This window comes from Mauremys reevesii, linkage group 2 (genome assembly GCF_016161935.1).
Source record: "Mauremys reevesii isolate NIE-2019 linkage group 2, ASM1616193v1, whole genome shotgun sequence".
NCBI classification, from domain to species: Eukaryota; Metazoa; Chordata; order Testudines; family Geoemydidae; genus Mauremys; species Mauremys reevesii.
In genome coordinates, this window is record NC_052624.1 from 124,645,770 (window position 1) to 124,660,742 (window position 14,973).

Genomic DNA, 14,973 nt, shown 5'->3' on the forward strand with positions numbered 1-14,973 from the left:
CATCAACGTCTACGCCCTGACATTGGGCCCAGAGAGGTTGCATTTTTATCAGCAGGCGTCTGCCTTCCTTGGCTCTCTGGATCCTCGTGAGTGCCTGGTCCTGGGCAGGGACTTTAACACCACCCTTGAGGAACGGGACCGTTCAGGGACCGAGCAGTGCCTGGCCGCTGCGGACGTCCTCCGGGAGATCGTCAAACGCCACTCCCTGGTGGACGTCTGGCGCGACCACCACCCGGATGACGTCTCGACGTTCACCTTCGTCCGGGTGGAGGTCCATCGGTCGCGCCACTCCCGGCTGGACCGCATTTACCTGTCACGTTTCCACCTTTCCCGAGGCCACTCCTCCAGCGTTCGGCCGGCCCCCTTTTCGGATCACCACTTTGCCACCGTGACGGCCTCTCTCTGTGCGGAGAGGCCGGGACCGGCCTATTGGCACTTTAATAATAGTTTGCTGGAGGACGCGGGCTTCGTGGCGTCCTTCTGGGAGTTCTGGCTGGCCTGGCGAGGGCAGAGGCATGCCTTTCCCTCGGCGCGGCGATGGTGGGACCTGGGGAAGGTGCGCACCCGGCTCTTCTGCCGTGACTACACCCGGGGTGCCAGCCGACGGAGGGATGCGGCGATAGAGCAGTTGGAACGGGAGGTCTTGGAGCTGGAGAGGCGTCTGGCCGCCGGCCCCGAGGATCCATCCCTCTGCAAAGCATGCCGGGAGAAGCGGGAGGAGCTCCGGGCCCTCAAGGATCATCGAGCCCAAGGTGCCTTTGTTCGATCCCGCATCCGCCTCCTTCGGGAGATGGATCGCGGCTCCGGCTTCTTCTACGCCCTGGAGAAAAGGAAGGGGGCCAAGAAGCACGTCACCTGCCTCCTGGCGGAGGACGGCACCCCCTTCATGGATCTGGCGGAGATGTGCGGGAGGGCCAGGGCCTTCTACTCTTTTCTCCCCGGATCCGACCGATCCTAACGCTTGCAAAGTGCTCTGGGACGGACTCCCGATGGTCAGCGCGGGCGACCGGGACCGGCTTGAGCTGCCTCTCACTCTGGCCGAGTTCTCGGAAGCCCTCCGTCGCATGCCCACCAACAAATCTCCGGGCATGGACGGGCTGACTGTGGAGTTCTACCGCGTGTTCTGGGACGTCCTCGGCCCAGATCTAGTCACCGTCTGGGCTGAGTCTTTGCGGGGCGGGGTCCTCCCTCTCTCGTGCAGGCGAGCCGTGCTCGCCTTACTGCCGAAAAGGGGGGACCTCCGCGACTTACAGAATTGGTGTCCCATCTCGCTTCTCAGCACGGACTACAAAATCGTTGCGAAGGCCGTCTCGCTGCGGCTAGGGTCCGTGCTGGCGGACGTGGTCCACCCAGACGAGACCTACACTTTCCCGGGCCGCACGATCTTTGATAACCTGTATCTGGTCCGGGACCTTCTGGAATTAGGGTGTAGGGATGGTCTGTCTTTTGCCCTCTTGTGTCTGGATCAGGAGAAGGCGTTCGACACGGTGGACCACGGGTATCTCCTGAGCACTCTGCAAGCGTTTGGCTTCGGACCCCAGTTTGTGGGTTTTCTCTGGGTGCTGTACGCTTCCGCGGAGTGTCTGGTCAGGCTCAACTGGACCCTGACCGAGCTGGTCAGCTTCGGGTGAGGAGTACGGCAGGGGTGTCCCCTCCTGGGTCAGCTGTACGCTCTGGCGATTGAGGCCTTCCTCTGTCTCCTCCCTCGGAGGCTGATGGGGTTGGTGCTCTGGGAGCCAGAGCTGCGGCTGGTCCTGTCAGCGTACGCCGACGATGTGCTCCTCGTGGTCCAGGACCCGGGCGAGTTGGCGCAGATGGAGGCCTGCCAGGCCATTTATTCGGCAGCCTCCTCCGCCCGGGTCAACTGGGTCAAGAGCTCTGGCCTGGTGGTCGGGGACTGGGGTGGCAGGCGAGCTCCCTCCCACCCGTGCTTCAGGCCATCCGGTGGAGCGTGGGTCCGCTGCGCTATCTCGGTGTTTACCTTTCTGCCATGCATCCGTCTCTGCTGGAGAACTGGCACGGCTTAGAGGGCAGGGTGATGGAGCGGCTCTGGAAATGGACGGGACTACTCTGGTGCCTCTCTCTCCGAGGGAGGGCACTGGTGCTGAATCAACTAGTCCTGTCCATGCTCTGGTACCGGCTCAATACCCTGGTCCCGGCTCTGGGTTTCCTGGCCAACCTCCGGACGGCGATTCTGGAGTTCTTTTGGCCAGGACTGCACTGGATCTCTGCAGGGGTCCTCCACCTGCCCCTGGAGGAGGGGGGACAGGGCCTGAAGTGCCTACACACTCAGGTCCATATCTTCCACCTCCAGGCCCTGCAGAGACTCCTGTATGGTGCAGGTAGTCCGGCATGGAGCGTACTGGCACACGCCTTCCTCTGCCGCTTCTGAGGGCTCTGATACGACCGGCAGCTCCTTTATCTCGATCTGAGAGGTCTTCCGCGAGACCTCTCTGGGCTGCCGGTCTTCTACCAAGACCTCCTCTGGACTTGGAAGCTGTTTTCAACAACCAGGTCCATGGCGGCCACTGTGGGGGCTGATCTCCTCGCAGATCCCCTGCTACACAACCCCCAGCTTCGTGTGCAGGTGGCAGAGTCCCCCACGGAGCGCCAGAGGCGGGTCTTGGCAGAAGTCACCAGGGTCGAAGACCTCCTGGACTACGACTGGGGAGACTGGCTGGATCCCCTGATGTTCGCTCGGTGCATGGGGCTCTCCAGACCTTGCACTCCCCAGTGCGTACTTCAGGAGGTGAAGGCCGCTTTACCGCCCACTGCTCGGGCCTACCTCAACCGGGTCCTGCGAGAGGGCACGCCCCGCCCACCCTCCACCTGAGGCCCTGTGGACCTTTTCATCGGGCCCCTACCCCGTGGACCCAATCGGCCCCCGCCCTTTCACTGCGAACTGGCTGCACGACCTGCAGCCAGTTCTGTTCCAAATCGCGCCAAGGAAACATCTGTACACGCTCGTGCTTCACACTCTTCATTTCCTCACCCTCGCGTCCCGCCACGACACAAAGTGGCGGGACCTTCTGCCACCTCTTGAGGGTGAGACGCCCTGGTGGGCTAGCTTGTACTCCACCCTGATTCCAAAGCCTGTCAGGGATATCAGTTGGCGGCTCCTTCACGGGGCCGTGAGCATGGGTGTGTACTTGGCGCGGTTTACCCCATCCCCAACATCTGCCCCTTTTGTGGCGTGAAGGAGACACTGGTGCACGTTTATTTGGAGTGCGCCAGGTTGCAGCCCCTGTTTCCGGCTCCTCTTGGATCTCCTCTTGCGTTTTTGGTTGCACTTTTCCTCTCACCTGTTTATCTATGCACTCCTCATCCGAGGCCCCACAAAGTTGCGGGATCTCCTTGTCAGCCTCCTCTTGGCCCTGGCCAAACTAGCCATCTACAAAACCAGGGAGAGGAGGTTGGCCGACGGGATTTCCTGCGACTGTGGGGCCTATTTCCGCTCCTCGGTCCGTTCATGCATCCAGGCAGAGTTCCTCTGGGCGGCATCCGCTGGCTCCCTTGACACCTTTGAGGAGCAGTGGGCACTGTCCGGGATTCTCTGCTCGGTGTCCTCAGATTCCCTTCGTTTAGCCCTATGACCTCACTCCCAATCCTGTTTTTTTTCATTAGTTGTCCCCCGTATTTATTTGGTATCACAGATCTGTGGATCCTCCCCTTAGACTGCGGGGAGGTCCTTTAGCAATGGGCGGGCTTTGCCCGCCCACTTCCTGTATACCAACAAGACTACTCTGCTGTTCCCAACTGGCCTGGGTCTATCACAGTATGTATGTCAGTTAAGACTATGTGATAGTTTATGAAGCCATGGATGTTAACAATGTGTTGTGGAAAGAGGATAGTAATAAATAAGAGTTGCTAAGCTCTATTTTGGTGTAGGGGGAAACAGAGTGTAGCTGTTAACTATAACTGTTTATTTCTTAGCTTTTCAGTGTTTGAAGAAAATGTTATAGAAGTAGCACAGAGTAACCTTAACTAATGTTAAACTATGTTCTTTTTCTGAAAAGTTCTCTAGTTTTTAAAAGAAAATGTGTAAATTGTAGATGAAAAATAAATAGTTAAAAATGATAATATAGAAAATATGGTGACCGCAGTGATTGTTGGAGAAATGTTGACTTTAGATGAAATGTGGTCATTGGAACTTGACAAATCTGCTGTTGTGTAAAAGACACAGGAAGCTACTTATCAAGGAAAGTAGTCCTCAGTTAATGCAGTTTTTTAGAATTGACAATGCTAACTCAATGTTGACAGAGTAAATAGGAACACTGGAATTTGACAAATTTACTGCCTTGTAAATACATGAATGTCTGGCTAGCAAGCAATATCATCACACATCATTAATGCAGAAATTTCAAATTTGGCAACATTTACTAATATCGTTACACTATTAACAATATTTTCTGTTTACTAAAGTTTCACTTTAAGCTATGACTATTTTTATGTCAATGAATCATATACTCCAAATCAGGGGTAGATAACCTATGGCACGCGTGCCAAAGGCAGCACGCGAGCTGCTTTTCAGTGGCACTCACACTGCCCAGGTCTGGGGGGCTCTGCATTTTAATTTAATTTTAAATGAAGCTTCTTAAACATCTAAAAAACTTTATTTACTTTACATACAACAATAGTTTGGTTATAGATTATAGACATAGAAAGAGACCTTCTAAAAACATTAAAATGTATTACTGGCACGTGAAACCTTAAATTAGAGTGAATAAATGAAAACTTGGCACACCACTTCTGAAAGGTTGCTGACCCCTGCTCTAAATCCTAAAAAGAAACTGGCAATTGGTGAGTCCCTAGGGGTTCCTAACTTTTGTTCTCTTTGAAATTATACTGGTGTACTTGATAGTATTTTAATCAATTGTATCTTCTTCTTCTTTTTTTTTTCAAATGAAATTTTAACAAATAATTACAAATTCCCAAATAAACATAAAATATTTAAAAAATCTATATGATTGTTACACACATGCACACACAAACTTTGTATGTAGTAGGCTTGTCAATTAATTGCAGTTAACACATGCAATTAACTCAAAACAAATTAACATGTTATTTTCTTAACAAGTGTTAATCACACATCTTTGTAGACTGGACAGGGAGGAAGGCAAGAGCTGCGGCAATTTGGGATAGTTGAATAAACACCTTTCCGGGGTCAGAGAGGAGCCAAGCACCCTGCCACCTGTTGGACAGGGCCGGTCTTAGGCATGAGTGAGAGAAGCCACTATCCAGGGCACCTGTTTAGAGCAGGGGTGCCCTTCCTCCCGCTGCCATGCTCCGCTGCTTCTCCCACCACTCGCCCCCCCACATCCATGGAGCTGCCCCAGGCCAAGCTGCTCCCCTCCTGTCTGCTGTGCACAGCAAGGGCAGGGGGAGATGCAGGGGGCTGATGTCAAGGTGTCACCCTTCCCCCACCTATGTACCTGGTCGCCACTGAGCTGGGGTCTGGGAACAGGGGGATCCTCTCTCTTCCCCCCCAACACACACACACGCACTCTCTTCCCCCCAGCACACACACACTCTTCCCCCAATACACACACATAGTATTGAAAAATACTATTTATTTTTAGTTTTTTTACAGTGCAAATATTTGAAATAAAAAATAATGTGAAGTGAGCACTGTGCACTTTGTGTTCTCTGTTGTAGTTGAAATCAATATATTTGAAAATGTAGAAAACATCTGAAATTATTTAAATAAATGGTATTGTTTATTGTTTAACACTGCGATTAAAACTGTGATTAAGCACAACTATTTTTTTAATCTTGCGATTTATCAAATTTTTTTTTAATAATTTGACAGCCCTAGTATGTAGATATAGAAAGATATATAATCCATCACAAAAGTACTTAGAGACCATTAATTTTGCACAGTGAATCAAGAAAATCCAAAGTTAACATTTCATTTGTAAGTGCATGCATTATTATATGGTCTTTAACTATGTGATCAGATACTCTTTATCAGATATTGTAATATATGATTTTTTTTGTAATACTTTAGATACAGGTGCAGCAGAGTTCCTACTTCTCTTTGTCCTGAATAAACTTCAGAAAACAATGCAAGCTCCATACATTGTTCATTTCTATATCAAAGAACACTTTTGGAAATAGGTTTTCTCCAAAATACAATAAAGAGAAAGTAAAACCAGGGTTCCATTATAAATCTGATTTTCATAAAGTACAATATGATGTTTCCACCAAGTTACACTTTAAGTTTCTGGGTGGAGTGATTTAAGCACCTGATTTAAATCACTTGATTTTTTTTTAAATCATTAATTTAGGTTGTGGTTTTGTATGACTAATTTTAAAAATTGTGCTATTGCAACTTCAGATTAAACTTTATAATGAATGAAATTATAATTACTGTTTTAAAAATATCACTGCTAGTACGGTATCTTATTTGAATTAAAAAAAAATGGAAAATTAAGGCCCTGATCCTGCAAGCTTAAGCAGGTATGTAACTTTGCTCACATGAATAGTCCCATGATTTAACTGGAACTACTTCATGTACACACAGTTAAGCACATGCATAAGTGTTTGCAGCATCTGGAGCTAAAATTGTATTTTTGTTAAACATTTTTTTTTCTTAGTGGTACCATTTGAATTAAATGATACTTCTGATTCTATTATCAAAAGAACAAGCTTTTGTGTTCTCATGAAACAGGTATTGCATAGCATAATACTTGTACTCTTACATGCTATAACCTTTACAGTTGGATTAAGAATTTCTACTGACATTGTTTAATTACAAGCCATTTTCTTCAGATATAGTCTGTGCTACATAATATAAGAAATATTAAACACTGCAATATTAAAAATTGGTCACATTTTCAAATCAGGTTATTTTAATGGCCTGTGACTGAAAAACAGTTTGTTTAACTTTTTGCAGAAAATATCTCTTTGACCTAGAATAAATCAGCCAGTTTTCAGTCTTAATTAATCTTTGTTGTGAAGCTATAGGAGACTATAAAAAAGGTGTATTATGAAACCTTGGTTACAATTTCAACATTGAAGCCATGGCTATGACTCCATAATGAAAAACCTTTGGAAATAACTTTTTTTCTTAATTGTGTTGTCCTCCAACAGATTGAGGAGTTTATTTGTTTCTTCAAATTCAATGTTCTTTTTTAATTGTTTGTATATCTATGCCTCTGATACAGGGATCAGCACTTGAAACACTAAAGCTAGTATGTATAACAGATGAATTCTCTAATATAAATGTAAGATCTGTAAACTTAAGAAAATGTAGTTATTGTAAACGGTTGAGCACCTTCTGAGGAAAGTTTTAATATTTTATTTGTTTTCTTTTGTAGACATATATTTCTCCCAGTGCTGCTATATTTAAAGCAGAAGATGCTGATGGAGAAACAGAAGCCATGTTAAACAACATGAGAGTTTACGGGACGTGTATTGTCGCTCTGATGGCCATAGTAGTTTTTGTAGGAGTTAAATATGTCAACAAACTTGCACTGGTCTTCCTATCTTGTGTGATTCTTTCCATCTTTGCCATTTATGCTGGTGTTATTAAAACTGCTTTTGACCCACCAGACTTTCCGTAAGTGAAATACTATTTTAAGTGCTAAAGTGTGTAAGGATAGATTATTACTGTAATGCCTTAAATATTTTGTACCAAATTCTAGAATATGAGTGCAACAGATTCAACCTAAAAATTTTAAAAACATTTTGGTAGAAAAACTTGGTAATTGTGCATCTAAGTACCTATTTGGTTTCATAATTTACCAATTTGTGGACACGAATGTGTTTCTGTAGCTATAGAAGTGGTAACTGATTTTTGGTATGCGCTCTCATCGCAATATTTAAAATTTTGAATATTTTTATGGACTTCAATCTCAGGCCTGGTCTACACTAGGACTTTAATTCGAATTTAGCAGCGTTAATTCGAACTAACCGCTCAACCGTCCACACCAGGAAGCCATTTAATTCGAACTAGAGGGCTCTTTAGTTCGAATTTGGTACTCCACCCTGACAGGTGGAGTAACGCTAAATTCGACATGGCTAGCTCGAATTAGGCTAGGTGTGGATGCAAATCGAACTTAGTAGCTCCGGGAGCTATCCCACACTGCACCACTCTGTTGACGCTCTGGACAGCAGTCCGAGCTTGGATTCTCTGACCAGCCACACAGGAAATGACCTGGGAAAATTTGAATTCATTTTCCTGTCTGGGCACTTTGAATCTGACGTCCTGGTTGGACATCGGGGCGAGCTCCGCAGCACCTGCAACGATGCAGAGCTCTCCAGCAGAGGAGTTCATGTTATCTGTGAATAGAAAGAGGGACCCAGCATAGACTGACTGGGAACTCTTCGATCTGATCGGTGTGTGGGGCGAGGAGTCTGTGCTTTCGGAGCTGCGCTCCAAAACAGGGAATGCGAAGACCTACGAGAAGGTCTCCAAAGCCATGAGAGACAGAGGATACAGGCGGGATGCAACGCAGCGCCGCGTGAAAATCAAGGACCCCAGACAAGGCTACCAAAAAATCAAAGCGGCAAACGGATGCTACGGAGCCTGCCACCACTGCCCCACCAGTGACCGTGGACTCTGACGATGGGACAGTGTCGACGGCCAGTTCCTCGGCGATGTTCGCGGACGGGGAAGATGAGGAAGGGTTTGTGGAGGACGAGGCAGGCAAGAGCGCTTACAACGCTGGTTTCCCCGACAGCCAGGATCTCTTCATCACCGTCACGGAGATCCCCCAACAACCGTCCCCGGCCATTAACCCGGACCCTGAATCAGGGGAAGGAGCAGTCGGTAAGTGCTTTAACCATGTTAACTTTTATTCTTAATATAACAGGAATCTTAACTGTGTGAAAAGGAGGTCTCTCTAGATATGGGGATAGAACAGAAATCATCCTTGGAGATCTCCACGAAGCTCTCCTTGCGTTAATCGAAAAGCATCAGCAGGAGGTTCCTGGGGAGAGCTGCCTTATTGGGTGCTCTGTGGTAGCACAGTTTTCCGCGCAAGGCTTTCATGAGGTACTCAGGGAGCACTGCCTCCCCGAGCACGGCTGCATCGGGCCCTGGTTCGTGCTAGCTTTCACGCAGCATGCGCTCTCTATCTCCTTCAGTGACCCTCCTCAGGGTGATCTCGCTCGGAGACTCCTGCATCTAATTAGGGTAATTACTGTAATTTTACGCCTGGTCCAAAGTATTTTTAAAAAATCTACGGACAGACGGCATAGCACAGACTCAGCACGCAGCTGCGTGACGAGCGTAACGGAAAGCCAAAGAATGTAATGGACGCTCATGGAGGGAGGGGGGAATGAGGATGCAAGGTATCCCACAGTTCCTGCTGTCTCCGAAAAGTATTTGCATTCTTGGATGAGCTCCAAATGCTTCTAGGGTCAAACACAGTGTCTGCGGTGGGTCAGGGCATAGTTTGGCAATTTGCGCACACACCCCACCCACCACCAGAAGTGAAAACAATCCTCTGACTCTTTTACATGTCACCCTATCTTTACTGAATGCTGCAGATAGACACGATGGTGCAGCACTCAACACCAACATCCTTGCTCCCCCCACGCTATGGATGGCTGATGGTACAAAAAGATGGAAATCCGTCCTCATCATCAGCCTATTGGCACATGGGGCAGTGCAAAAGGGCTGGTAACCATGCCGACTAGCATCAGTAAGGTCGATCAAGGGCGCCTGTCCCTAATTTTTGATGGCAGATGGTACAATATGGCTGGTAACCGTCCTCATCATTGCAACAGGGGGCTGAGCTCCATCAGCCCCCACCCTTCATTGTAAATAAAAGATTCAATTGCCCCTGGACTAGCAGAGGGATGATGGGCTCCTTCATCCACACTCCTTAATGTCCTGCCTGGACTATCATTGCAGCTGGAGGCTTCCTTCCACTCATTTCTCACAAACAAGTCACTGTGTCTTATTCCTGCATTCTTTATTACTTCATCACACAAGTGGGGGGACAATGGTATGGTAGCCCAGGAAGGCTGGGGTAAGAACGGAATGAACAGGTGTTGTTGTTGCAGGAGCACCCCCTGTGAATAGCATACAGCTCATAATTTATGCAGGATCAGACACAGAGCAGCTGTGCTCTCTGGTTCTATGATACAGTGGTTCTCTAGTACACTTGCCCATAATCTAGGCAGGACTGATTCTATTTTTAGATACCAAAAAGGAGGGATTGACTCAGGGAGTCATTCCCAATTTTTGCTTTGCCCCTGGCTGCTCGGCCAGGGCACTTACGACAGCAGCAAATGGTGCAGTGCAAAAGGACAGGTAACCATGCCCATCTTATTACCATCTTATTACCAATTTATGGTATGGTAGATGGTACAATATGGCTGGTAACCATCTCTGCTGTCATGCAAAAGCAAAATCATGCTGCTGTGTAGCGCTGCTGGCCCGCCTCTGTCAGCGGCATCTAGTACACATACGGTGACATACACAAAAGGCAAAACAGTGTCCATGGTTGCCACGCTATGGCGTATGCCAGGGCAATTCTGGGAAAACGGGCTTGAAATGATTGTCTGCCGTTGCTTTCCCGGAGGAAGGAATGACTGGCGACATTTACCCAGAATCCACCGCAAAAATGATTTGTGCCCCAGCAGGCACAGGGGTCTCAACACAAAATTCACAGAGACAGCCTAGACTCAGTTAATTGTTCGCAAAAATGTATCTTTGCAAGGAATTCACTCCCTGTTTCCCATCTCACAGCTTCCACTGTCTCCAGACCTGCCACAGCATCCCCCTCGCAGAGGCTGGCAAAGATTAGGCGGCAAAAGAAAAAGACAAGGGACAAGATGTTCGAGGAATGTATGGGCTGCTACCTAGCAGAGGCGGACCAGCAGAGCCAGTGGAGGGAGACCGTCTCTCTGTGCCAGCGCTCACACAGCGAACGGGAGGAGAGGTGGCGTGAGGAAGACAAGCAGGCGACTGAAACGCTGCTTGGACTAGTGAGGGAGCAAACGGACACGCTCAGGCGCCTTGTGGATGTTCTGCAGGACCGCAGGAGGACAGAGACACCCTGCAGTGTATCTGCAACCGCACTCCCCTGCCACAAAGTCCCATACCCCACTCACCGAAAATAATCAGGAGGAGGGGCGGCCGGGGACGTGAATACTGTCACTGCACCACAGCACAGTGCTCAAGTACCCAAAAGCTCTCATACCCTACATTTGCCGAAATCCTTCACTTCCAGACTCACAGTAGTCCCAATCCCAGTCCCATCCCCTAACTGTCTACTTAATTAATAAAAATGCTTTGCTGTTAATTACTGTTTCCGTTCTGTTTTTTCAAAGAAGACTGTGTTTGAATGGGGGGCGTGGGGAAGGGGGTGGTTAATTGCATAGGACAGTCACCTTTCCCAGGGTACAGACACGGGGGCAGGATCAGCAGCGGGTCACACACACGGTGCAGTCAGTAGGCACCCTGGTCGGTTTTTGGAGGTGGTTTCCAGGATCTGTGTGGGCGGGGGAGATGTGACTTTGCAGCGGGGGAGGGCGGTTACAGATCTTATACAGCGGTCCTTGTCCTGTACCGCTGAGTCACACAGCTGAGGAATCTGTATCCGTCCTCCTCCACCACAAGGTCACATATCCGGCCGCACGCAGAATTCCATAAAGAGGGATGGTAGGCTCCGTTGAAAGAAGCATTCCGGCATTGCGGACCGCTCGAGGAGCAGGAGCCTGTCATTCCTTGAGTTTAGAGGCGGTCTTTACATCACCGCACACCCTACCCAGCACAGCCTGCGTCCCAGTTTCAACCCTTTCACGAAAAGTCATGAATAAAGAAACCTTTGTTAAGTAATAATGGGACATGTATTTTATTTTTACACGTGTGCTGGAAGTGGGGGTAACGGGGTGAACGGGGTATGTAACCGAAGAGGAGAGTCAACAGAAACTGGGTAAAGAAACAGGGGCAGGTTCAGCTTCTCTGTAAAGAAACTGAACAGTCACAGGTCACGCTGCTCGCTGGTATTTGAAGAGTTCCTTGTTGCTGTCCCAGGCACCTGTATAGGGCTTCATGAGCAAGTGCATTAGCGGGCAGGCTGGGTCCCCGAGGATGACTATAGGCATCTGCACATCCACAACAGTTATTTCGTGGTCCGGGAAGAAACTACCTTCCTGCAGGCGTCTGAGCAGCCCACACTTCCTGAAAACACACGCATCATGAACCTTGCCCGGCCACCCGACGTTGATGTTTGTAAAACGTCCCCTATGGTCCCCCAGTGCTTGCAGCACCATTGAAAAGTAGCCCAATTTCTCAGCAGCTGACTGTGGAAGAGGTGGACGATAAAGTGCGAGGAGGAGAAAACGGCGATGATCGCAGCGGGCTCCATGCTTGCAGTGCTGTGGCGTCCACGCTGTCACTGACCAGAAAAGTGCACGAACAGATTGCCCGCAGGCGCTTTCAAGGAGTGAGGGAGGGAGGTTGTGATTGACGGTTCAATGACGACACTTACCCAAAACCACCCTCGACACATTTCTCCCCCCAGCAGGCATTGGGGGCTCTACCCAGCATTCCAATGGGCAGCGGGGACTGCGGGAACTGTGGGATAGCTTCCCACAGTGCACCGCTTCCAAAGTCGACGCTGGCCCCGTGAATGTGGACTCAGAAATTCGAATTAGTGTATTTAGTATGGATACACAAATTCGACTTCATAAGGTCGAATCCACAAATTCGAACTAAGTTGATTCGAAATAGTCTTGTAGTGTAGACAAGGCCTCAGTGAGCAAGCATACTTTTTTTTTTAACATATTGCAAATCTTTTTATTCCATTTAATTGAAATAGATCCATAAAAAGAAATAAATTGTGTTATATTCCATTAATGTGAATTCATCACTATATACTTTTTCTATAAAAATGTTTCTAGTCTTTTCTTATTTGCTTTGGGGGTTTTGTGGTGGTTTTAAAATGTAGTTATGTAACTATGTATGTCTTTCCCAAAGTTTTTCCTCTTCAACTAAACTTGCCTTCCTCCTCCTCTTAAAATTTATATCTCACTGGAGATTGGATTTCCAAAAGATATGATGTAGGAATTACTTTGGGAAAGTTCTATGGCCTGTGTTATACAGGAGGTCAGACTAGATAATCATAACAATCCCTTCTGGCCTTGGAATCTGTGACTCTTTGGTGAGTCTCAGGCCTGCTCTACACTAAAAATTTAAGTTGACCCAGCTATCTTCCTCAAGAGTGTGAAAAATCCATACTTCTGAATGCCATATTTAAGCCGACCTAACCCCTGGTGTGGACAGTTCTAGGTCAACAGAAGAATTCTGTTCATCTAGCTATCGCCTCTCATGGAGGTGGATTACTTATGCTGATGGGAGAACCTCTCCTGTTAGCATAGATAGTGTTTACACTGAAGAACTAGAGCAGCACAGAGTTTCAAGTGCAGACAAGCCCACAGAAAGCTTCAGGGTGGGGTAAGTGAACCAAATTTGGAGTGAGTATGTATGTATGTATTTTTACCCAGAGTTAGAGATCAAACCACTGATGAGCTATGGGTCAAAATGGTCTCAGTTTGTTAAGTTTTACCCAGGGTAGTGCATGACACTCACTAAATCTTTTGGTGGAGTCAAATTCATAAAACTATTTAAGAAAAGGTACATTTTTTTAAATGGTGCATGTGCCAATGCAGACAAATAGCTAGAGGGTTTCTAATCCCACCATTTTTTTCTTTAAAGCTTGATTCGTGTAAGTGCTCTAAAATTCAAATGGTTAATTGGATTGTTTTGAAATTGCCTCATGGGGTATAGAGTAGCATTAATGATCTAAATTTTAAGGGGTTCCTGAGTTAGTCTCCCCCCAAAAAAACTCCAAAACAAACCCAGTTTCTTTCTGCTGTTTTTACTATTAAAAGGAGAGCTACTGATGGCTGGAGGAATCATAGATCTCTTGATGGCTGTGAACTCACCCTACCATTCACATATCTAAGGATAAATTAATCACAAGCTCCATCTAAGAAAGACAAAAGGAGTTCTGAGTGACTGGAGCTTGCTGCAGTTTGCAAGTCCTGTGTTTCAATTCTAGTTTGGAGGGAAAGTAATCAAAGTATTTTGGGTAGAAAATTAGACATGTGAATGCTTCCTGGGAGGGGAGGAAAAGGGAGGGGATGGAGAAATAGGAGGAGAGGTGCTTGGTGGTGCAGCAAGAGGAGGGCAGTTATGGAGAGGAGGATAAATGGGGGTCAGTGGTTTGGGAAGGGAGAGAGGTTGAGGGCTCAGGTGAGGGAATTGTGGAGGAATCCTGCAGCTTTGCCAGTGCATTCCAAGCCCCTGCACCCTCTGCTCTGCCAGAACATCTCACCTCTGTACCTCAACCCCCTGTAACATCACCCCTACCTGCACCCTCACCTCTGCAAGTTCACCCCTTGTGCTCCCAGCTCTGCTAGTGCACCTCAACCTGTTTGCACCCACATGTCTGCCAGGGCACCCCAACCACCCTGCACACCCAGCTCTGGTAGTGGACTGAAACCCAACCCACTGCATCCCCAGCCCTGCCAGTGCACTCCAAACCCCTGCATTCCAACCTTCCTGCACCTCCTAGCTTTGCCAGTGCACTGCATCTCTTCATCCCAAGCTCCCTTAAGGGGGATAAGTGTTTGAAGGGAAAAATTAGACATGTGAATGTTTCCTGGGAGGGGAAAGGTAATTAGGGGGCAGAGGAGAGGGGAAGAGAGAGAAGAGGGGTTTGAGGCTGTAGTGAATCCCATCATCACACTGTGGGTGGACTCCACAAAGGCAGCACCATCTGAGCTGGAGCCAGCTCCAAAGTAGCCTGAGTGAGCACCTGGGGAGTGTGACTGCTGATGTGCTGGTGGGCTTCATTCTCCTGTTGACTAGAGCAAGAAATAGATTGGCTGACCATGCTATTGACGGAACAGTGTGCTAGTGAAATCTTTATTAAAATGAGCTCAGCACTGTGGTCATTGCTGTCCATTATAAACTGTGGACCCACTGAAATTTCCACTCCTAGCTACACC

The 14,973-nt window shown here is 47.9% G+C and overlaps 1 protein-coding gene across 4 annotated transcripts in view; it reads left to right on the forward strand.

Moving 5' to 3' along the window:
- The window catches only part of SLC12A7 (solute carrier family 12 member 7), a 327,938-nt gene that overhangs the window by 211,240 nt on the left and 101,725 nt on the right, over positions 1-14,973 (forward strand). For all 4 annotated transcript variants that reach the window (XM_039524891.1, XM_039524892.1, XM_039524894.1 and 1 more), the window contains exon 7: positions 7,320-7,561. In XM_039524891.1, the coding sequence (XP_039380825.1) occupies positions 7,320-7,561 (242 nt within the window). The remainder of the gene's footprint in view (positions 1-7,319; positions 7,562-14,973) is intronic.